This window comes from Manacus candei, unplaced genomic scaffold, assembly GCF_025592945.1.
Source record: "Manacus candei isolate 608988 ecotype Guabito, Panama unplaced genomic scaffold, ASM2559294v1 h1tg000028l, whole genome shotgun sequence".
Classification (NCBI taxonomy): Eukaryota; Metazoa; Chordata; class Aves; order Passeriformes; family Pipridae; genus Manacus; species Manacus candei.
Window position 1 is genome coordinate 33,173,215 of NW_026138076.1, and position 25,796 is coordinate 33,199,010.

A 25,796-nucleotide genomic window follows, 5' to 3' on the forward strand; every position below is an offset into this window, starting at 1 on the left:
GTTGGCAAAATTCCTTTTTGTTTCAGTGCTTGACTGGTGAAGAAATTTTTTCTTTGCATGGGATACCAAACAACAGTCACATATCAAGTTCCAACTTCTCTACAATATGTCCTGCTGTTTTGCAACAGCTCATTTTTCACCCATGTGATCATCAGGAAAACTTTGAGGATACGTCTAAGCCACATTCTTTACAAGGTTAGTTAATATTAATTAATATTAATACTGTGACTGGAGTGGGGTTTTCTTAGGGGAATAGTAAGCATTTATCTATGCATAACAGGAGTGTCTTGTTTAAGAGGATATGGTTGTAAAGTGGAAACACAATATGCTGTTTCGGGTTAGCAGACATCTAAACAAACACAAGGAGTCTCGCTAACAGTTGGTTAACAGGAGAGAAGATGGGAGTACAGAAGGGAAGTCTGTGCAGCTGATTTGCAGTGGGAAATCACCTAACTGGGATTTGCATGTATCAGGGCAATACAAGGTTTACTTAGGGGGCTGCATTTGAGTGGAGATATTTGCAGGTGGGAGTCATGACATCTAGGGAGCCAGCGATTGTTTTTGTGAGGAAAAATATTCCTTCCAAATTCTGACTCCTGCTTTCATGTCATCTTCTGTGATGACCCCTCCATGTGGAATATCATCACATGGCTAGGTAGCCTTAGTCTTCCTTCCTCCTATTTTTCTTACTTTATTTCCATATTTATTGTGCACAGAACTGTATGGTGCAGTAAAAAACAAAGGACGGGGAAGATTCAGCTGGTTAATGAAGTAACTTGTTTCACTGATAAGGATCAAATATAGAATGACCCATTGATTTGACTCAGTATCACAAATAAATTTACTACTCCAAGGGAGTCATCTGAATTAAACTTAAAAGTTAGGATTTTGGATGAGTTGGTGCCTAATGTCAGCATTTATGAGAAGAGATAGAAAAGTGCTTTTTGTAACTTTTGAAATACTAGCATTAATAACATTCTGATTAACATAGGTGATCATATTTATTAAGAATTAGAGGTAATTCCTAAATCTTAGCTGTGTCAGTGAGAGATTAGAATTCTACTTGAGTAATCACTGAAATCATATCACCAATTTACTATGGCTGTTCTAGATTGCTTGTATCATATGAAGACACATATTGCCAAGAAGTCCATAATATCTGCACCAGAGACTAGGATCTGTCTTTCTCTTTTTTTTTCTTTTGTTGGGGGGAACTGTTTAAGTAGGTTGTACATGGAATCCTTGACCTACAGTTAACCTCCTAAGCTATCTAGACCATCCCTCTTGTTTTTCTTTTATCCCTCAGGCTCAGAAGCAATGTCCAGTAGCCAGATAAGCAAGGCAGCCTTCTCCCTGCCCCTCCCTTGGCTGCAGTGCAAGAAATCTGCAAGGTCCATGTAAAGTATTTTAAACCACAAGGGTATGAGGCTGTGACACACAGTGGTACCTATTTTGAACAGAAATTCACAGGAAGGCCCAGTGCCAAATGCAGCTGTTGATTTATTCACCCCCCCACCCCATCACAAAATGAATCTGTATTGCTACAGCATTGGCATCAGGTGATTTCAGTTACTGCCCATGAAGCAAAATCTTCTGTGCATGTTTATATCTGTGTTCATGTGAATTTTCTCCCCAGGGACTTCAGAAGATGATATACTGTCTTCTGAAGTACTAATAGACAAGATGCACAGAAGAAACCTGTACAATGAGCTTTACAGAACAGCTACTTGAAATAAAAAATAAGTGCTGATGAAACAGAGTAGAAGTTGGAAGGCAATATATATCACGTGTTTTTTCTTGGGATTTGTATAACTCATATCTAACCTAGCTGACCTTAGGGGCACACTCAAGTCCTTCCCTAACTTGCTTCTCTGAAAGATAATAGGGAGAACTGTATGAAATACTGGAAGTTCCCAGTGGCATTCCTTCTGTCCAATGTGAACATTTTCTGTGCTCTTTTCTTGACTTCTTTAGAAAGGTATTCATGCACTTTTTTCCTCTTCATCCTAGGCCAAGGCTAAGGAAGAGCCTGAGCCTGCTTGTTCTTATAAAGAGCAATGCTGAGCAGTGGTGTTCTAAGGAGGCCATCTTACTTGCACTCCTGCAATTCTGTTTTTTAGATTTCTTGAGTCTTTGGGTATCTTGACTGTCTCTTTATTGGGTCTGCAGTTCTAGAGACAGAAAGAATAATAGTAGCTGGCTAAAGCTGACTGCACCACCAGTCTTGGGGAAGAGAGAGTATGTGTTCAGAGTGCCCCGCTCTGGTATCTCAGATTTCTGAGATGTGTGGACTCATGAAAAACTTAGTGTGGATGGAGTCCTAGTGAATAAAATAATTTTTAAGACAGCAGTGCATACTGCATTGTGAAATACAATCTGCAATGCAGGAACTTCGGCAACATTGGTTATCTTGGAATTTTGTCACTTTTTTATTTTGTTAACTCAGTTTAAAATGTACATTTTTGCATAGAATACGTGTAGATGTCCATACACTGAGCTGAAAGAGACTCATGCTTCTGTAGTAATCCCAAACTGTAAACAGTGGTTTGTGACTCCTGATGACATTGCAGACCTATTTGTCTATTATAAATTTGATTTCAAAAAGATATTTGCAAGCTTAATTGTAATTTATTTTAATGGAAATTAAGCTCCTGTGTAGCTTAGTGAATCTACCCATATCTAGTTGTGGTTTCTTCCTGCTCTCTGTGTATCTCCCTCAAAACTGGCAAATTAATGTTCTAATTGGCAGTGATACACCTTCTTTGAATACTTTAAATGTTTCTAATGTTTCTGTTCTTGACATAATATAAATGTCATTATATATAAAAATTGTGACACTCTACAAACAAAATAGAGCCATCCTGGTAGCAGGTGAGTAATCTAGTTTGTTGTGTTTTCCAGTTGTGTTCCAGAAGAGTAAGGCTGCAGATCTGATCTGTTAGTTTCTGCCATGCAACTTCTTTACATACACACAAGCTTATAATGATGCAGCGTTCTGGATTATACCAAATTGTTCTCATCTAGGCAGTGTGCTGTTGGCTCTGATTATTATTTGTGGTTAATTTTACAGACAAACCCTCTGTCTGTGTGGATAACTTTGTGGTTCTGTGGCATCACTTGAGGCACCGTTGTAGACCTCTTCAGAGCAACTTTTAAAGCTTTTCTCTGTACTCACAGTGACTTGAAATGTCACTGGGAAAAACAGTAATCACACATAGAGGCACGACTTTGTGATGCTTATGAGCAACAACAGCAACCACACCACACCTCTCCAACCTGTAATTCAGACTCCAGAATTATTATGGTATGGATTTGTGCAAGTCCTTGTGTCCGAACATGAAAAATCTGAGACTATGCTTATGATGAAGGAAACAAAGTTATGGTGCATATACTGCTTCTTAGAAAAAGTTTTCCCCGTTGCGTACCTAAATTGTATGTCCTTCTTTTTGAACCTAGAACCTCTTTTTAAATGCACTTTCATTTCTCTATTATAATTGTCTCAACTATGAGCTATCTGTCACCCACCTGTTTGATAAGTGGTGATGGGCAGCATTTTCAGCCAGCAGAACTTCTTCGAATAAGAGAAGGAGGGAGGAGTGTTAGGAACTGAGATACCACTTCAGGGTGATTTGAAGGAGTCATCCATTATCAGGAAGGATTTTTGTATCTAGTACAGCCAAGACAGCAGCCTTCTAGTCTTGGAGTTCCTTAGAAGTAAATGGCAATTTATTTGGCATTAAATGACAATTGACTCTGGGACTAGTGACAAGTTTTGTCTTATCATCTCTATGCTATAACTACTTCAGTTATTAGCCTAAGCCTTAATTTTTACTCTTTATTGGCTGTACAGAGACCTGATTTATATTAGCAGCATATAGGCTAGCCCGTATATATATACTTATACTAGCACAGTTTCCATTTTTAATATGGTAGTCCCAGACAGTGTTTTCAGATATTTCCTTTCTGCAGGTGTGCATCTTAACTTCAGAATTACATATTTGTGAATTTTAATTTCAATCAAGGAACCACTACTTTTACTAATTCCATTTTTACAATTTAGCAATTAGAGAAATCACAAGCAGACTGAAGTGGGTGTTATACTAAAATATTTTGTATTTCTTCTTGTTTATCCACAGTTTGGGGATTTGGGTTCCTGGCTGTGACTATCATTAACTTGGCATCGCTTCTGGGATTGATTTTAACTCCTCTCTTAAAGAAGTCGTATTTCCCCAAGGTTTTAACTTACTTTGTGGGCTTGGCCATTGGTACTCTCTTTTCTAATGCAATTTTCCAGCTCATTCCAGAGGTAAGCAAGGGGAATCATTATTTAGTTTGCGTACTAGTTTCTAAAGTATATTAATTTTAGAAGCATGCTGCTGTGGGGTTCTGTGTGTGGGTTGTAGTCTCCAAAGAGTTTTGTGTGGGTTTCAGTACCATTAGCTATGATCCCTTTCTGGGATGAGTCAGAGCCATCAAGATCTCTGTCTTATTGTTCATTGGGGAACAATGTTCATGGGCTATGCTGCCTTTAGACAGAAAGAGAAATGCATTGGATAAAATCTTAGTGAACTTTATTGGGCTACACTGTTAACGTTTAATCCAAGTTTAAAAAATTTAAAGGATCAGGATCTTTCACAATTTCAGGTCATGGAAACTGGTGGTGGGTATAGAGACAGTTTTTATAATAAAGGGGTATCTGTGAAGTGTGGCATTTGTTTGTTTTTCTGGAAATATATTAAGATTACAGACTAATTTGCATTGCTTTTTTCTTCACTGTTAGGCGTTTGGGTTTGACCCGAAAGTAGATAACTATGTTGAGAAGGCAGTTGCTGTGTTTGGTGGATTCTATATTCTCTTCTTTGTGGAAAGGATTCTTAAAGTGATATTAAAGATCTATCACCAGGTAATGAAACCTGTCACTAACTGAACAAGCCTTGCCTTAAAGTGCCTGTCATATTTTATGAGATACTTGCCAGTTAAATAAAATGTGTGGGTTTTTTTCTATTTTATCTGAGGAATTCAGCCCTACTCTGTGTTCTAATATAACTGTTTAAAATCCATATGAATAGGGGAAGCAACCTCACTTTTTTGAAGGAGTTATAAGCAGCACTGGGAATAGAATCCAGATATGAGTGTGATCTGCTCTCACTGGAAGATGTTTCAGTTGCTCTCAATAGCCAAGTCGTTGCCATGATAGCTAAACACATCAGAAAAGGATGGAAATACCTAAGAGCTGGAGAGAATGGAGTCTGCCCATGGAGTCTCCCCTTCGGGCAGGAGAAATCCATGTGACATTTATACCTTCGTAGTCACCTGCAAAGTGTAACCATGCTGATAGGACCTGAATCTTTCCTTCAGTGACTTCAGCTCTGTGTTTCCCCATGCTCTAGTACACAGACCTGCTTTAGTGAACACTGCAGTTATCTCTTACTGCCCAGCACTCTGCTTTCTACCCATATGTCTGAGTATTTGTTTGTTGCGTACTCACATCAGTGGGGCTGATTTTGTCTCAGAGAAGGGCACCTCAAAATTCTGGTCCTCTCTGCTCATTACTCGTGAAAGAAAACTGTCCTACTCCTACCTCTCTTAAGGTTCCCCCTCCCAAAGTATTGCTGGTAGTGAAAATTATGATGATCAACTGCCCCTTGTTGGTAATAGCTAAAAATAGAAAAAACAAATTTGTTACTGTTTATTTTTGTACACAATTGACAAAGGCTAATAAGATCCATTTGACAAACAACCATGAATAACTAGCAAATATTGGTCACTTGTGGTTAGGAATTTGGCTTGGGAGGTTCTACATAAAGGTGTAAAAGTTAAAAGTCCCACATGTATTCTGATTAGCTAAAAGTAAGAGATAAGTTAGGAACTTAGATACATTTGGAGTTCATTGAAAAATTGAAATGTTTACTGCTGCTCATTTCAACAATCACTTGGTGTTGAAAACAAGGCAGCAAGAGTATGATGCACCCACCTTTCCCTTTTTGTCTCTATTTTCTTATGTTTGCTATTTTGCTTTTGTTTTAATTAGCTCCTACTTATTTGTTTGTCACCTAGACTGGCCATAATTACTTCGAAAATGGTGAAGAGAATCGTTCTCAGGATAAGACTAACCCACCCAAACCACTGTCATCCAGCATTGGGGGGGCGTGTTACGCAAATTCAGCCGTCATAGAGAGCAATGGAAATCTTGGTTTTGACAGCATCAGTGTGGTCTCAGCACAGGTATGAAAATTGTGTCTATTTTTTATTGTATTCCTGCCAATTATATAAATGTATCTGAGGGGACAGTTAATATGAATTTTTATTACTTTTGTAAATTCTTGTAAACTTAGAGCTTATAATTTGCTTGAGCTCTACGAAAAAAATAATGGGGTTTTGGGGCAAGCTTACAAAAGCTGAATGATGCATTCAATTTGTAGCCAACAAAAAGGGCTATTTTATATCAGTATTTGAATGCATAGGACAGAGAGATGTATTTAATCAGATAATTTGGTTAATATTGATTTTGTTTTTTTGTTTTGCTTTAAGAGTGATAGTGTATTTTAGTGTTGTGTGATCTCTGTGGTGTTCCTGATTATGTAAAGCTGTTAAGTGTGAGAACTCGATTCCTTTGAATAATACAGTAACTTAATACAAAAACCGAATACAGTAACTTTCATGCAGTATATTGTGAGCACTGCTTGTCATAATTCAGTATGTTTGGATACTATGAGAATTATGGATGTCCTATGTTGAGACAGAAGCCATTCCTCCTGGTTTAAGTGTTACTATCTTTCAGATTTTTTCTCTGTATTTCTTTGTGTTTATTTTCATACCGCAAATACAACTTCCTTCTGTCTGAGAAGAAAATGGAAGTAGAAAGTTTTGTGCCTCTTTAGTCTTTTCCCCTGTGCAGGGAGGAGCAGTACCATTTCTTACTTATAAAAAATTAAAAACACATTAAAAAAAAAATCTGGAATGTCCAAGGCAAACTTTTTTTCATAGTAGAGATTTCTGGTTTACCACTCATGTTCTTTAGCCGGTAAGTTGGTTGTGGGGAGCAGAGAGGAGCAAGCAGGAGAGCAAGCCAGAGGCATGCCCTAACAGCCAGGAGAAAATATTAGAGTTCTGCATTGACCTTGCAGGCTCACAGGGCATTTGATGCACACAGTTTAAAGCAATAAAATTTACTTGTCCTTACTGTAGAAATGTCATGAAGTGTGGTGGATACTGGATGTTTCAAAAACTAGGAGAAATATACTTAAAATTGTATGGGCACCAAGAGGGAATTAGTATTATGAGTGTCCCTAAGCTGTATTCTGTAGATTTATAAAACAAAAAGAACACCACTTTGCTCTCTGCAGAGACAGTCAGCTCTAGTGTTATGGGTATTGTTTTTCTGTCCTGTACTAGAAGTTACATCTGGACTTATTCCAGTGTTACCTTTTGGCTAGCCACCTGCTTATGCATAACCTAAACATAACAAAATCATACCACATATTAGAATATTAAAATGCAACTACATAGGATTTATTTCTAACAACTAGTTTAGATGAGATGCTTGTGACCATGAAATATTGTAGGTCACCCCAAGATCCTTTGTGGAATACGCATCTCCTTTTACATGCAGTCTTAAGAACTTAAAATTTCACACAGGTCTTCTCTTCTACTTAATGTTCTTATGAAAATTCATGCCCTTCAATCTTTCTTTCTCTCCATTTCTGCAAATCCAGGAAGAGAATATGTTGTATTAAATCATCTTGAAAGTAACAGGGTAAAATTCACTCTGGAGCCAAGGCTGGCTGCAAGGAAATTTTGGTGTCAGATAACCCATGGCTGAATGTGAGCCCAGGTGTCCAAGAAGGCCAATGCCATCCTGGTCTGTATCAGAAACAGTGTAGCCAGCAGGACTAGGGAAATTGTTTTTCCCCTGTACTCACCACTGGTGAGGCTGCCACTCTAATCCTGTGTTCAGTTTTGGGTCCCTCACTACAAGAAAGACATTGAGGTGCTGGAGAGTGCCCAGAGAAAGGCAACAGAGTTGGTACAGGGTCTTGGAGCATAAGTCCTATGAGGAATGGCTGAGGGAGCTGGGGGTGCTTAGCCTGGAGTAAAAGAGGCTCAGGAGGACCTTCTTGCTCTTTACAACTACCTGAAAGGAGATTGTAGCAAGGTGTGAGTTTCTTGTCCCCAGTGACAAGTGACAGGACAAGGGGAAACAGCCTCAAGTTGTGCCAGGAGAGGTTTAGATTGGATATTAGGAGAAAGTTCTTAACAGAAAGGATTGTCAGGCATTGAAACAGGCTTTCCCATGGAAGTGGCTGAGCCACCATCTCTAGAGGTATTTAAAAGAGGCATAGATGTGGTGCTTAGGGACATGAATTAGTGGTGGACTTGTTAGTGTTAGGTTAGTGGCTGGACTCAATCTTAGAGGTCCAGCCTAACGATTCTATGATATTGTAGGTAGCAACAAAAAAGCCATTATTACTCTTGTCCTCCTCCAGTGAGGTTCAAAGGGGGCAGGTAGTCTTCGGAGTCATTAGGGAGCAGGAGAGGGCCGGTGTGGCTGAGGTGTTTTGGGGCAGTTTGGTAATGACATGAGGGTAAGTCTGCATTCAACTTTACAGGCATATTTCTTTCTTAAATACTTTTAAGAAAGAAATAAAGAAGAAACCCTTTGGCACAAGCCAACACATACCTAAGAGAATTTTAATGTATTCTCATAATCTACTGCTTATTAGCTAGGCCAAACACAGCATCATCAGAAATCATCATGAAGTCTTTAAGGAGGGAATTTGAAGCCGACTGTGCCGAGGTGTGGTAACTGTTTTTAGCTGTGGGGATCCAGCTATACTATCTCCTTTAATGCCAGAACAGATTGACTGCCAGAGTAAATGTTTAATCAGTCACTTACGTTCTGTTTTCACTTCGAAGCAGTAATTGCAACCTTGGAAACGTCCTTTGTGCTCTACCCAAGGTTTGTATCTACTATGTGTTGAAATACGGCTTGACAACAGTAACTTTGAAGAAAAGTTGTTTCAGAGATGAATTGCTAAAATGTCTGTATTCTTGAGTGCAGAGTGTTAGAGTTGTATAACAAAACTTTACAGTGACCTTTATTTATTCCCCAGAGTCAGTGTCAGGATTCCTTCTTGGTCCTGTGGGCATTTCTAGAGAATACGAAAGGACATATCTGGTTCCTGTCTGAGGGAATCAGAGATGCATTAGAAATAGCAATAGTAATCTGAGATACCATGGGATAAAATAAGAGAGACTCTGTATAATTTTTTAATTTTGGGAACAGAGAAGAGATCATTACTTTTAAAAAACCGTCAGTGTCTAGAAGAGGAAAAATACCAAGGACATCTTTGGTTTTCCATAAACTGTAGAGATACAAATAATACAGAACTGCATTAATAATTAATAAAAATTAGACCTGATAGTCCAGCTGGGTATTACAGAGTTCCTTAGCTGGCATATCTTCTGTGATGTCTGCTAAACTACCATGAAAAAGTGGGAATAGTCCAGCAGAGACAGACATTGTTCATTTTTTGCCTTGAAATCCTATATATTTGTAGGGTAATTTTGTCAGTAGTCTGCCTTATCTTTAACATGAAGAATAGGTATTACTCGTTCATCTTCTTCTATTGGACACGTGATCTGGTAAAGTTCAGAATATAAATCCAGACAAGCAATTTCATTGTACTTTATATGATTTAGAGAAGTTGTCAAGACATTATCTACAATAGATTACATGCAAGAATTATGATATTTCAGAACTACACAGTAAATGGCAGATAGCCATATATGTATTGCAGAAGCCTCTCAGAAACTGTTTCCTAGTTTTTAAATTACAGTTATTTTTGCATTTTGAAAGATTTGATTAAGAAAGTAATTTTTAAAATTAAATCAATACTAGTATTCTAAATTAAATCCAATTACTTAAAAAAAAATACATAGATAAAAGAACCCAAACCTCAGCACTTTTCTAGAATCAGTTCCATTCTTGATAGACTCAACAGCTAATTCTTAATAGTATCTTCTTACTCAATGTTCATTTTTTTTATTAGATGCATAGAAATTTCAGCATGTATATTTGTAAATTATTTATTTCACTAAAAAACCCTTCAGATTTTTGTATTTGTCGTACATACACACTGCTTTAGGCTGTCATTGGAATTCTCAGCTGCGCCAGAAAATGGGTCCTTTACCTAGTTCTGTGGCTAAGCCAGTTGTGCCATTACAGCCCTCAGAAAGCCATATGCACACACATGGCTCCCCCTAAAACCAACTGTGCTTTGGCGGGAATGAACATAAACAAATATGTACAAGTGACGTTTTTGCTCACCTGTATTATTTGCTCACTGTTTTCGTTGCTCTTTCAGGAAGTTTCATCCTAATAAACGTTTTTTTTTTCATAAAACCATTCATTTTATAGAAGTGCTTGGCATTTGATGTGAGAATTTTTTGATAATTGAAAGTTTTTACAGAACAAAACCATCACCTCTTTCTCATGTATAATAGAAGTCGATAACATGTCTTTTCAAAATACAATTTCCTGAGACTAATATTGCTGCTTTATCTGAAAATACTTGCTGTTGTTTGTGTGTATGTGAACAATGTTCTTTTTTATTAGAAAAAATGAGTTAATTGTTCAAATTAAAATCTGTGCATTGTCTCAAACTCCCTTTCCTCAGTGAAACTAGAAACATGTGCAAGAAAGATGTGTTTTTGGCAGAAATTAGGATGATCTACAAAACAGTGCCTCCACCAGTTCATAGGCAGCTTGAAGGATGGTCACCAGGGAACAGAAAATAACATAAGAGAGCAGATCTTCAGCTCAGAGAGCTGGATGAATTGATGGAATTGGTCTATTACTCACTCATAAGTGGTCCTATCTCAAGCAGAAACAGTACAGGTACAAATTAATCACCTAAAAAATGTGATTGGCATTGCTTGTGTTGGATGAAATGTTGAGAGGAAAACTTTCAAAAACTAAAGGCAAGCATGTAGTAAAAGTCTAAAACTACTTGTTTGAGTCATCAGGGAAACTCCCAATTTTTTTAATATCATTGTTAATTTTTGCATTATGAAAGTATAATTTCAGAACTTCCTATGGACTGAATAGGAGCTGTAAGTGTGCTTTGTGGTAGTTTTGGCACTACTCAAGCAAGGCTTTATTATCTACGAGTTCCAGACAGTGCAATAAGCATCTGACTTGGAAATTCCCGACCTGAACTTTTGTCCTGTCCCAAGACAGCTCCTAATACAAGAATGTAGCCAGATAAGAGTCAGGTGAGCAAATCATGAGACAGTCCTTGTTGCTCTGTCATTAGAGATTTTGTAAGAATTTATTAATCGTTGTATTTCCTTGTAGTTCAAAATTCAGTTGCCTGGTAGTATTTGCATATGGCAAAACTAAAACAATTTGCAATGTTGTTTTTAATAACAAAAGAAAATTTCTTGGAATACTCTGTGGCCTTCTCATAAAGGAGAAAGAGGCATTCCTCTGCACCACTCTACTACAAGAGACTGATATGTGTATGGATGAGGGGAGAGCAGTGGATATTGTCTGCCTTAACTTTAGCAACCTTTTTGACGCTGTCTCTCACAACATCCTCAGAGGCAAACTCAGGAAGTGGACTGGATAAGAACACAGTGAAGTGGATTGAGAATTGGCTGAATGGCAGATCCCAGTGGGTCATAATCAGTGGCATGGGGTCTAGTTGGAGGGCTGTCACTACTTATGTCCCCCAGGTTTCAACATCAGGCCCAGTATTGTTTAACCTTTTCATCAGTGTCTTGGATGAAGGAGAAGATGCCTCCTCAGCAAGTTTGCTGATGATACAAAGCTGGGAGGAGTGGCTGATACCTTAGAGTGCTGTGCAACCCTTCAGAAGAACCTCGACACATTGGAGAGATGGGCAGAGAAGAACCTTCTGAAATTCAACAAAGACAATTGCAGGGTCCTGCACTTGGGCAAAATAACCCCCAGCACAGAACAGGCTTGGGGTTGACCTGCTGGAAAGCAGCTCTGTGGAAAAGGACCTGGGGGTCCTGGTGGACAACAAGCTGTCCATGAGCCAGCATTGTGACCTTGTAGCCAAGAAGGCCAGTGGTATCCTGGACTGCATTAGGAAGAGCATTGCCAGAAGGTTGATGGAGGTGATTCTGACCTGCTACTCAGCCCCAGTGAGGCCACATCTGGAGTGCTGTGTCCAGTTCTGGACTCCTCAGTACAAGAGAGACATGGAGCCCTGGAGTGAGTTCATTGGAGGGTGACAAGGATGATTAGGATGACAAGGATGATTTCCACTTACGAGGAAAGGCTGAGGGAGCTGGGTCTGTTCAGCCTCGAGAAGAGACAACTGAGGGGACCTCATCAATGTATGCAAGTATCTGAAGGGAGGGTGTCAAGAGGATGGAGCCAGGCTCTTCTCAGTGGTGCCCAGCAATAGAAGAAGAGGCAATGGGAAGAAACTGATCCACAAGAAGTTTCATTTGAATATGAGGAAGAACTTCTTTACTGTGTGGGTGACTGTGCACTGGAATAGATTGCCCAGAGAGGGTGTGGAGTCTCCCTCACTGGGGATATTCAAGAACTGTCTGGACACAATCCTGTTTGATGTGCTCTAGGATGACCCTGCTTGAGCAGGGAGGTTGGACCAGACAACCCACTGTGGTCCTTCCAAACCGATCTGTTCTGTGATTCTGTGATAAGTATCTCTGTAGGCACACAGATGTATGTATTACTGCTTATGTATTCCAGTAAGTGAGTGCTCATTAGTGCCTTATAAGCAAATATTTTTTTTTAGTGGGGAAAATACTACAATGCTTGCAAATATCCTGTAAATACACTATGTGTGTACAGAAATTTAACAGAACGGATCACCAGAAGTTTTTAGGGGGGGTTGGTTTGTACTCACAGCTAAAATGGCAGTTCCTTTTATCTGCTTCAAGTTTTTCATTATTTTGTGGCACTACATGTATAAATCACTTCCACTTTGGGAGGAATTAGTGAGATCCCTGGAGTGTATGTGCATTGCAGTTTTATATTAGCCTGTTGATTTCATACTCTGAGCCTTTAACTTGCACAGTCAGAATTATCCATTACTGTTTTTATTAAACATTCACTTTGTAGAAACTAATTTGAATAGCTGGATTTGACTATCGTTGCCCAAAATTAGAAATAAAGTTTATGGAATATCTGGATGTGTCTATACTCATGTGTACCTGGCTGTTATGCAGCAGGTGTGTCTCTGAGAGCATGATGTAGTGGCAGTTGTGTTTCAAATACAGTCAATGTGATCAGATCCTTCTGACTGTACATGCTTAATAGTGGTGGCTGAGGAGGCTGTGAGGAGCCTTGAGACACTCTTTACCTGACAGGGACTCCAGAGAGACATTCAGACCACTATGGCCTGAACTGCTCTCTCAGCTGAAGGGCATTCAGATGAAGCTTTGTAGTCAGAAGGGTGATTGGGCCCTGCATGTTAACTTGTTGAAAAGGAAAACATTTGGTGCTACTACTGTGCCTTTTGCTTCTTGGACCAAGCAATTTGATCTCTGTGTGCAGCAGTGCTTTAGTTTATACTTGGCATTCATTTAAAGACAGGAGCATGATTTGTTGGCTTCTTTATTCAGTGGTTTATGTAATTGCTTTATTGTGTTATTTTTTTCCCAGGAAGAAGCCACCCAAAGCAGCTTATGCAAGTGTCTTAATGGGCGTCCACTGTCAAAGATTGGGACCATTGCTTGGATGGTAACACTGAGTGATGCTGTACATAACTTCATAGATGGTTTGGCTATTGGTGCTTCTTTCACTCTGTCTCTGCTTCAAGGGCTTAGTACCTCCATAGCCATCCTGTGTGAAGAGTTTCCTCATGAATTAGGTAAGGAACTTCATGTTGTTTACTGTGGAAATCACTGTTGTAGGAGGTCGTGCATAGATTGAAAGAAAGTTTAGACAAATTAATCGAAAAAATATTCATCAAGAAGTCCCAAGCATCAAAATACACATCTGGCACAGGAAGTTCCATAGTGCAAGTGGGTGGAAGCTGAGACTGTATATTGGAAAGGTGTTAATTATCTTGTTCATATATATATTGCATATACTGTTGTATTAATTATTTTTAAAAACAAAAATCATTGTAAGTAGGTGTGTGTTCCCATGCTCTTAGCTCAATCTTGCATCACCTATTTATTTAGAATATATCAGTTTCCTTAGTATTGAAGGGAAATCCTCATCATGTACTTGAATGAAGAAAAACAGCAGGGAGTTATACAAATCATGTATTTTCTTCAGAGTTCCTTTGAAATCAGAAAATAACCACAATATCATTTTCTGAAAATGGTTTTCTCTTTTTTTTTTATTCTTTTAGGGGATTTTGTCATCTTGCTTAATGCAGGAATGAGTACTCGACAGGCTCTGTTTTTCAATTTTCTGTCTGCATGTTCTTGTTACATTGGATTGGCTTTTGGTATATTAGTAGGCAACAACTTTGCTCCTAACATCATCTTTGCTGTAGCTGGTGGAATGTTTCTGTACATCTCTCTGGCAGATATGGTGAGTTATAATTTCATTTTCAGTTATTTTTTTATCTGCAAGAAAAGATTTCACTAAGTCTTTCCAGTACTAGAATTTAGTACTTTCTTGCTCTCATATCAGTATCATCTAATTATTATTACTATTATTAGATGTTAAATCAGCAATTATACCCTTAGTGGGGGTGCACAAATAGTTATGTTTGTTCATGAAACATGGAACTCTTTCACTTCACAAATATGGCTCATCACATTATTGCTGAAAGGAGTTTTAGACAGGGACAAGCTTTTCATGAACAGTTTCATCAAAGAGTAAAAAGTGTATAAATACGTTGTTTCAGCATTTTAAAGTGCCAGAGTATTTCAGCTTATCTTTAAAAGGTTCATTTTTCTATTTAAACCATATTGTGAAAGAAAAACAGAAAAAGAAAGGTAAACAAAATGAAGTTAAGTATTAAGTTTTTAGTTGAATGAAAGGTGTTTTGTAATCACTGTGATAATTTTCAGGTTGTTTAGCTGAAAAACCTGATTTAAATTCTGTTCTCATTTAAATTAAACAGTGACAGCCCCAGTTTCAAGGTTCAGACTGAAAAACTTGCTGAGCTCTATACAAAAGGGTCTGTCTATCATTTATTTTTCAAAGTATGCTAGAAGATATAAGGGAAAGATATTGTGCTAAGATCCAAATAGGATTTAGACATTGGGAAATAAAATCTGGATTCACAGGCAGTTAGCAATATTCCATAATTTCCTCTTATAATGATGTTTTGTCTCAAAATGAAAGAGGTCTTTCAAGAGTTTTAAGTTTTATTATGTTTAATTCAGTGTTGTAAGAACAGATGCAGCAGGTGAAAAGGTGTTTACACCTGCTACATGAGAATCCATTTGAGTGTAGAATTGGAAGAGTGAGGCCTGAATTTGAAAAGATTTAAGTCCCCAGTTTGTTTCTATGTGTGTTCAAGAGCTGTCATGTAGTTATAGTGACCATTCCATTAAATGCTATTATAGTTTAGGAAATAGCATAGAATTTAAGTAATACCCTAGAATTAAAGAAACAATATAAGTAGTTTATTTTATAAGTTTGCAGTACCTTGATTGCTAATGCTTTTCATTTAATTTCACTCTTAAATAATGAACAGTAATGTACTGAACTATGATGTGTAAAATTCATGGCATAGATTTAGAGTGGCTCAAATTTGTTATTAATCCATCAAAGTAGGTAACATTCTTTTATCTGTTGTTCTATTCTCTCTGTTCCTCTCTGTCTCTCTCCCTGTCCCCTCTTCTCCCCAGTCTCTCTCTCTTTTTATAGGTTTTTGGATTGTATCAGTTACCTATCTGAATTTTTCTTCCCCCTGAAAAGTCTGAAATAGGGTATTCAAGTGCTCTGTACAGAGATCTGGCTTTCTGCTTTCTGTTATGATTTTCACACACCTCTGGTTTGCTTGTCCAGAAGCAGGTAGGATTAACTGGAATGTCATTCCTTCCTCATTCTCTTTTTGCTGTGCCCTTTCCTTCCAGCATTGGCATATCCCACCTCTGCCAATAGGATCACTGTGAGGTGAGGCTGTGGGCGGGTGAGAATGTGTACACTGAGGTGTGTGCACAGATGATCCTTGTTGTATGGCATGAAGCTAATCTGGTTTGTTGCCATTGCCTCTTGTGCAAGAGTATTACAGAGCTCTGGAACGATTTCTGGGAAGGTTTGGCCACTTCCCGCTAACCTTAACCTGTTCTTCAAGAATTGCGTTACCTTCAATGGCTGTTTTTGTGTTGTGAGATCAAAGAAAGATACAATTTCTGAGTCACCTAGCCTGGAGGTTTCCAAACTAAGACTGAAATTAACTGTCTTCATTGCATTCTGGTTAGACTACTCCCAGCAGAACAGGAGAAGAGAAAGTTTATTTGAGTACGTTTGTCGAAACCTACTGTAGTTGATTTTATCGGCAGCAAACACATACCCTGAATCATCCCATGCAGGGAACTTCTTGCCTGTGCTCTTCTGCCATCACCTCAGAGGAAGTACATTTGTTTCTGCAGCCAGCAGCACAGCAGTCATCCTTTGCTATTTTGTTACCATTAAGATGCATGTTACAGAATGAAGACTCCCTTCATTGCTCTGTAATGTAATATTGCATTGTGTTAGCACCACTTTCACACCAGTCTTCTTTCTTCCTTGCTTGACCTCAGAAGCCCACCAGACTTTCTACACGTAAAAGGTTTCTTATTTCTGAGGCATTGTCTATGTTTTCATCTTCACTTCTTTTGCCTTTACATAAAGCAAAAGAAATCCTGATCTTCCACTTCCTGAAGAAGGGTTTCTCTGTTTATACTAGTGAAGTAACGCAACATTTAGTAATACAAGGGCAGCTGCTCCTAGCAACATATGAACCAACAACTGGAACCTAGGAGACTGCTGGAATCACAAAGGGAAAATTTGCATGAGAGACAACCAGGTGAAATCTCAATAGAGAGGAACAAGGCACCATTTCATTTCACTGTCCTTGGTGGAGTAGGTTTTCAGGGTAATTAGGGTGACTTGCTCCTGTGACTGCCTTCATGCTCTGTTAGTTCTAATACACAGTCCGAAGTAGCAATATTGTTCTGTTCTTAATGCCTTAAATGAAGCACACTACCACAAGATGGCAATACTTCCCTAAAAATATCCTTTTTTTTTTCAGTTCCCAGAGATGAATGATATGCTGCGGGAGAAAGTGACAGGAAGAAAGATGGATCTTACATTCTTCCTTATTCAGAATGCTGGTTTGCTAACGGGGTTTACTGCTATACTGATGATCACCTTGTATGCAGGAAATATTGAGCTGTGATAATGCAAGTGAAAATGGAATCATTACTGAAGACATGAAGTAAATTGCAAATGGAAGACACTTGAAATCCATAAAGGGACATTCATTAGTGACAAGTCCCATCCTATCCTTCTTGCCCCAAATACAGGAAGTTCTTCTTTAGGACTTGCAGTCAATCCAAATAGCAGGAGCTGTCAACTTCCGTACAATGCCAAAAAAAATGCTAGTATTTTTATTTCTACTTAAAATTATCGGACATATCTGAACTGTCACAGAGAAAGGATGTTACTTGGCCAGTAGAATTATGCAATACATGCAACTCAGGACCAACTGAAAGCTGAGGTGTACAGGGAAGATGTGTATTTAAAAGAAAATAATAGAGTTTCATATCCTTTTTTAACTGTGATGAAGGCAAGCATTTTCAATTTTCATGACTTTAGTGCAGAATTCGTCTGTGTAACATCCCCTTTCCCCATCAAAAAAAAAAAAAAATCAAATTATTTCAGAGTAGGTACTAATGAAGCTAAGATTTTTAATTACTACTAATTAACACTGGAAGGAAAGATACCAGTTCCTGCTTTTGATCTTCTCTCTTTATAAGTGCACTAGGGAATTGCTGATTTATTTTGAGAACCACTTTTTTTAATTAGAGGGAACCTGTGTTAAATTTATGACTTTTATCAACTCCATAATATTTTAGAAACATTGAGTATTTTAAAATGTACAAGCATTTTGTGTTTATGAAAATAATAAACTTTTGCAATTAAGTTTCACAAATATTCTCTAAAAAAATCGGTATTTTAGTTTCACAAAGTGGAATTTAGAAAAAAATCTTGCTAAAATCAACATTCCAGTAAGCTTTTTTGTAATTTGAATAATTTCCTCATGTGCAGTTGAGTGGAAGTAAGTGATAATAAAATATACAAATTCTTATCACAATCTGTTGCATGTGACCTTTCTAAAATCATGCTTATATGTATGAGTTCTTCTGAAATAAACAATTCATCATCTCTAGTGTTACAGGATGTGCACAAGGAAATTCATAAAAAAATATAGTCCATTTCAATCACCACTTTGCTTTGAAGGAAATGTTGTTATTCTCTAGTAAGTTACTTTTTTCATTGATTTTTAAGCAAGTTTTACAACTTCAAAGAAGATACTATTTTTTGATGTATTTCCTGGTTGTAGGAAGGGACAAATGTTTTATTTTTAATTCTCTATTAAAATATATTTTCTACCAGATAAAGGATTAATTTTAATATTTTACTTGAATCTCATCTGTAATTACATTAGAGAAAATAACTAGGTGTCTGTTCTTCTGCACAGAAGTTGTAAATGATACTTTAAAATATGTTATAAATGTTAAAAGTAATCATAGTAGCCAATGACATTTGCTGTATGGAAAAAGCATTTATTAGTCACTTTGTGCCCTCTGAGTTTCTGTGAAGAAGAATCCTCCCAATCCATGTCTTTCCTTTATTCCTTCCTTATTGATTCCTTGGATATGAGCTGTTTGTAAATGCTACTCTTGTGTATGACAATAATTTATTATAGTAACTATGAATGTTCATTGACTTTTTAAAATAATTTGATTATTTCTAGTTCATCAGATTATTTTAATAGATATCTGCATGGTACTTTTCACCTTTAAATCCAAACATTTGCAAAGGAGACTTGAGTTTTATCAACTCCCTAAGGAGGAAAAACTGAGGCAAACAAGTCATTGAAATAACCTACTTTTAGATCACAGAGCAGACTAGAGATGGAATGGTCTGATTTTCTGTGTAGTGCTTTAGTCAAAAACCAAACTGTCTTTTCTGCTAATTGGATATTTAGTACATAAGACAGCTTTTTGATTTCTGTATGGGCAGGTTTGTCTGTATATCTTTGCTATTATTATTTGTTTGTCCAGTACATATAAAATACATCTATTCCAATTCTAGGAATCGCAGTGATTTCCTAGACTTTGCAGATACATCCAGTGAGGAAGAAGGATGAGCAAACGTTGTTTTTTTGTGACAAATAAGACTGCAAATAGTTACTCCCCAAAAGTTTTGAAAATTAGTTGAGGGAAAGACTTTCATATTCTTTTTCATGTTAATGTCATCTGCAATACTATTCAACTTAAATTGCCACCTCTTCGGCCTTCTTTTCAACAGTTGTGCAAATTCAGCGTGTAATGTAATTCATAGGGCTCTTACATACTTTTGTATATGTTGTTTCCTTAGGGCAAATTATTGGACATCTAATGTTAGGCATTATTTAACATATACTTGGGAAGATATTCTGTGTTGGCAATACTGTGATAGATAGTATATAGTTGTAAATAGATCACTGTCATAAAGTTTCTTTTTTTTCATGATGTGATTCATGACCTAAGACACACTTTTGAAAGTTTCACTAGAGGTGGGGAAAGATCCAATACCACAATGCCTTCCCCATGCCCACCTACCCCGCTGATAATATACTAAAGAAGGAACCAGGAGCATATAAAGAGCAACAAGATGGACAAAGGGTAAATCCTAGAGTTCTTCTGACCTCTTGAAGACAGGAGATACAGAAAAGTAAAATGGTCTATGGGGGAAGCCTGGTAAATATGCAATACATAATTATCATTTATGATTTCAGGAAAAATAAGCACAAAAATTTGGTCAATACTTTAGGGTTACTGTTTTTGATATTTTGATGAGTTCTTGACTGAATAAGGATTTAAGGCATCAAACTAAAAATTTAGTCTCAGCTATAACCAACCAGCTAAATTAAATATCAGCCCCATTCTAACAGCAGTATGCAACGCATTGTGGCCTTCTCTGTGCTGAAGTATTTGCCCTGCTGCTCCATTAACTTTTGTAGCCTGCCTGAAGCTTTGTGTTGCCTGAATAAAAAGAGCTACAAAACTTGAACTATGTGGTTTAAAGATGACTTGAACATGCATTAATTACATTCAGTAATGCTAATGATAGCAGTGGAAACACCTCCTATGTGATACATATAGAGAATCTACTGTGTGTGCTAATTTCTGCATCACAATCTGTAGTTTTTAAGAAACCACTGATTTCACCTGTACATAGGTGAACAGATTCACATATTACCATGTTGTTTTGTCTTCTACTGTAGCATGTCATCTGTGTAAATTTGAAGGTGACTAAGATCCAGGGAGAAAACAGTTTTAGATGACTGTTTTTCTGCTTCATGCAATTCTAATGAAGCCATTTCAAGTAATGTTGAGCCAAGTTTTAATGTCTCTGAACATGTAACTTGTTGCTAAATTTAGAACATTGATTGAACATTGATTGAACGTGCATTTCCTTTAGACCATAATGCTACACAGGTAGAATTCAAGAAATCTTTCAGATTCCTTGAAACTTAAAAAAAAATAATCTCACAAGTAGTTTAAACCAAGTGAAAACTGCTTACATGTGATTATAGGAACAGCAGCACATAACAAGAGACACACTCTACTATCTACAGTTACGTGATCTAGTCAGCTGTAATTGATTCCTTGAGTGTGTTGGAACAGCTTCAGGTGTTTGAGCTTCCAGCCTAAGTGATAGGTGTAACAAAGAACAGATGCTGTGAGGCCATTTCTAAAAGGTTCAAAATTGTTCAGAATTCTTCACTGGAAGTACAACTAAAGAATACAATGATAGAAATAAAATTGTCTCTAGAAATGCATGTTGTATTTGGCAAATCAAAAATACACATGGTGCAGGGCATTAACTTGCATTTCCCTTTGCATGTATAGATTGCTAGGTGCCACCAAACCATTTCATGTATACCTGCACACTGAATGCATACTGTAGCTCTTGACTTTTATTTTAATGTAATATCCCATACTTTCCAGGAATGCTGTAGTTGCCTTACCAGTTCTTACAATACTTGATGCACAAGTTAACTCCCTGAGATTTGAGAAGAAACTTATCTCCCTGTCTTGCAGTTCAATTCAAAATGTACAGGTGTGTCAAGCTGACAAAGGTTGCTGAAATGAAGACTAGAGAGAAAGCCAAAGATCTGCTAGCAGTAGATGTAATGCACCTGTCAAAGACAAAGTTACATTCTACTTTTGTGACTTAATCCCATCTACATTTATTTTGCACCCAATATATTGTCTCTCTTTTTTTTTTTAAGTTATTACAGTGCTTTTGAAGAAGATAATGTGTTTACATGTCTTGTGATTGCTATTATGATCATAATGCTTTATTCTAATTTAATGCCTTCCACAGTTTCTACAATTTCTTCCATTTTAAAGTTAAGTACCACAGCATTTAGTGCTTGGGGTAAAAATAGGAGATACAGAATGCCATAGGAAGTGAACTGCAGGGAAGATGTAGCTTGAATTTATGAATAGAGTGTAAACTTAGGCAATGATGTAATTCTCCATAATACAGCTATTAACTGCTGCTCTGAGTGGAAGCACTATGAAATATTCATAGGACCCAAATTTGATTTTCTTTAGAGAGATACCAGTTCCTGACTCTGAGGACAAAAAACTTGGACATTCTTTCTTATCTTGACTACCTCCATGAATAGTTGTTCATTTCCTACTGCTTACTAGCTATCTTGTTTGGTCTTTTAACTTGCAATCTTAGCCTGTGTTAGAGTTTAAAAATGTCATCATTATTGACATTAGTGTTGAAAAAACATTCCACCTTCACTATGATGTACTGCCCTTGTTCCTGTGCTTAATTGGATTTTTCTATGACTTTTGAATATAAAATATTTCAATTGTGATTGTCGCTATAAAATCCAATGCATATTAAGTTACTGTGTTGAATTCAGATTGAAGTCTTTAGTTCTCATGTACTCATTTCACATCTAGATCCTGAATTGTCCCATAAAAGGGGGGTTGTGTAAACAGCATAGCTTACAGATAAGGAAAGTAAAACCATGAAATACCTATCTAGAAGAAGACAAGAAATGGAGTTAGAATTAGAATATGAGCCTTCTGTCTATAATTGTTAGCTATCCTTTAGAACATTTGAGAAGATGGATGACATCCCCAAAGCTAATATCAGAAATTCTCCTTGATTCTTTATCACCTTCTTTCAAAAAATAGTAGTTAGAATAATTTTGATCAAAACATACTGCTTCTTGGAAACTCCCAAAATCTGATCACCTCAATTCTGCTCCCTCTGTTTTATCATGGCTTTACCTCATTATTCACAGCCAATATCTCCTGATGACAGCTACATTTATCCCATCCCGCATTACTGTTTTACCATGCTGGCAAGTGCTGAGCAGGAGGTCATCATGATTTTGTTTGCTAAGAAAATATAGTTGGACCCATGAAGTTGCTGAAATTAGCCTCGTGGTGTTTTGTGGAGTTGGTCTTAGCAATGCCTGAGCTATTAAAATGAAAATAATGATAATTAGTAATCCTCTTCAATAAAAGAATTTTGTTAGTACACCAAATATTATATTATATTAAGTATAACAATAGTGGTATAGACAGTGGAAGACAACAATAAAATTTATTTATATCCAACTAGCCTTACTCAATCAGAGAAACAGCAGCAGTCATCTCTGGTTTGGTTGGTTCTTGAGAAGAAGACGTGCACAGTGCCATTCCCCTAGTGCTAAAGAGTGAAAACCCCAATCTAATAAGAAGAAACATGAAATGAGATTATATGAGTCAAGCACATTTAGTTAGCTAGAGAATACAAAAAGGCTTTGATGGCATTGGCCTAAAGGATACAGAAAATGCACTAAAATGCATTTTTCTGATTCATGGGTGAAAGCTAATGAAGTGTTTGTCTCACAGTAAGTGCAACAACAAAAAACTGGCTGTTTCTGTAAGACAAAAAAGTTATTGCTATGTATTCATTTGTATATTTTTTGTCCTTGCAATGTCTTGCGAATAAAACTTTTTTAATAACATTCCTTTTTCTTTTATCTTTGAGAGAATCATACTTGTGTGTGATGTCGAGAAGATTTTGAAATTATTTCTCAGGTTTTCATCTACTGAAATTAGTTAGATCTTGTAAAGTTAATCACAGAACTTTGAGTATCTCTCTTCCTCACTTATTTTCTGTATAGTTCTTATAGTCTGCAGAAAGCTTTTGACCATTTTAATTAAGATTATTAGTAAGATAATACAGATCTCCTTTTGGTTGTAAAAATGTTGGTAGTGATTTGGAATAGTTAAGTGTTTATTAGAAGTGGGATTTGTTTGAAATCTCCTTTTACAAACAGCAGACCCAAGTACAAAATTATTCAATTGTGATTAATACTCATGTATTAAAAAGCATAGTTCTCTGTGGCAATAGAGGACTTGTCCTCCTTAAAGTAGAGATTTTGTAACTTTTCACTTCGTTGGTACATTAGTGAAATCAAAGATACAGCTTCTGATGAATTGGCAAGGAATTAGATGAGATGTATAATGTTCCCTGACCCTTTTTTGTTTTTAAAAAAATCAATCAATAAAAATTACTTCTCTTTTTTTTCCCCTGATTTTTATTGCTCATCCAGTCATAGCTAAATCTGTGGTTGCTTGTCTTACCAGAAAGAAAAATCACTTAGCAGCTTAAGTGAATGACTTTCATTGATAATAACAGAAGTCCTTGTTCACTGAAGTACTTGTAACAAACTTCTTCTATACTTCAGGGAGAGTTTTGGGTATGAAAGAGGCATAGGACTGATTTCTAAATATGACCACACACATTATATTTCATATTTGAAATATCTTCTGCCAAGATTGTTCTGTGAATTTAGAAACCACTGTGGTACAGCTGGGCTTGCACTGTGCATAACTTCTTGCTTGACATGTTGAATGGGTATGTCTGTGCTGCACAATGAGGGGTTGTGTTGAGAGAGATATATATGAGCTTGGATAAACACAGCAGTGTGTGTTCATAAATAGTCTATACAGGAAGAAAGACAGCCATATTGATAAGGCAGTCAACCCTCATGAGAAAGCTGTACTATGTCAAGAAATGACAGTATCTCTTTGTGACATAGTAATATGTGTCTCCATGAAGTGATAGTAGTATATATTTGCATAGTAAGTGTCAGGCACACTATTTTCTATCTTTAATATATATAGTACTGGGTGTTATTACACTACAAGCTGTTCTGTCATAACTATATTCTAACAAATTTGGGATAAAAACTGCCTATAGACCAACATCCTTACTCTTTAGTTCGGTTTAACATATGTATCTTTTTGGGTTTTTTTCTTTTCACAGTAGAATGCATAGATTGCAGCTACAAGAAAGTATGAAACAACTCTACAAAACAGTAAAAAAAAAAAAAGATGACATGAGGAATTTTTGCTTGTTCACTGAGAGTAAAGCTTCTGACTTTCGAAAGGCTTACAATGGTCACAGCAAGCAGAACCTGCATTTTGCACCTTATCTGGAAAAATTATAACCTTTGGTATTTTGAGCACCACAATATAATACTGGATCAATGTGCTCTCTACAACATTTTATATGTCATCTGTTCTTGAAGACTTTTTAATCACTTGCTGGTTGCAGTCTCACTTCTTAGCTAAGGTCCTATTTCCTAGTCTACTTAGCCGTGCTGAGGAGAAAGCTCATACAGTAAAACACAACAAAGAGCTGTCAATATATTTATAAGGCAGATCTCACCTGTGCAACTTAAGAGTATTTCTCAGCTAACTGGGCGAGTGCCCAGATATGTCTTGATGCTGTATTGAAAAGTGACCCAGGTAAGTAACATCCTTTTTCCAACTTCTTATCTTCCATGTCCACTCTTATTCCCACTGACAGGAAAGTGGCTTCCTAGCAAGGGTAGATATGTAACTGTTTGTTTCAGGCAACTGGTGTACCTGGTAGTACTGATTTATGCTATAGACCATATTTGCCTTTCGATTTAGACACAAACAAAGGTATAAACATAGCTATAGAGCTGTAACCACATTTGACTAGTAATTACTTGTCCTGTGTGGGAGTTCCCAACCTAGAGGGTTCAGAGAATATGTTCTGTTTCAGAAACATTATTCTTTTGTGTTTTCAAAGTGAAACTGCATCCCAGTTTGCAGTTTACAAGAAATTTGAAAATACTGGTAGTGGTAGAAAAATTTGATCCATAACTACATAAGAGAAGGCACTCCATGAGCCACAGATTGTGCTTTTCCCCCAGCTATATCTACTCTATTTGTCTTGTGAACAACTAAGCCTAACAAGATTAGTGTATCTGTACTAGCAGGTCAGAACAAGATAGTTTGGTTAGACTGCTGGTAGGTGATGAAATGCTGTGTGTAAGAGAGGAAATTTCTTGGTCTTTTTCCCTTTGAGGGGGTAGGAATTCTATAAAGACATGGCTGATATCAGAAATGCAAGTTGGGGCGATCATAATTTGAGAGGGCAAAATTAGTAATATAATCACACCACTGTAGCAATAATTATTGTAATTACTTTTATTTACATTAATTTAATTCTGCACTAAATGCTATAATTAATATAATGGACATATTGTGATTTGTGGCTTCTGAACTGAAAG

The 25,796-nt window shown here is 37.0% G+C and overlaps 1 protein-coding gene across 2 annotated transcripts in view; it reads left to right on the plus strand.

Moving 5' to 3' along the window:
• SLC39A8 (solute carrier family 39 member 8) overlaps positions 1-23,210 on the plus strand; it is a 30,569-nt gene extending 7,359 nt beyond the window's left edge. For both annotated transcript variants that reach the window (XM_051790504.1, XM_051790505.1), the window contains exons 2-8: positions 27-195; positions 4,137-4,306; positions 4,781-4,903; positions 6,058-6,225; positions 13,667-13,874; positions 14,364-14,548; positions 17,208-23,210. In XM_051790504.1, the coding sequence (XP_051646464.1) occupies positions 27-195; positions 4,137-4,306; positions 4,781-4,903; positions 6,058-6,225; positions 13,667-13,874; positions 14,364-14,548; positions 17,208-17,354 (1,170 nt within the window). In that variant the 3' untranslated portion in view covers positions 17,355-23,210. The remainder of the gene's footprint in view (positions 1-26; positions 196-4,136; positions 4,307-4,780; positions 4,904-6,057; positions 6,226-13,666; positions 13,875-14,363; positions 14,549-17,207) is intronic.
• Positions 23,211-25,796: the final 2,586 nt, after the last annotated feature.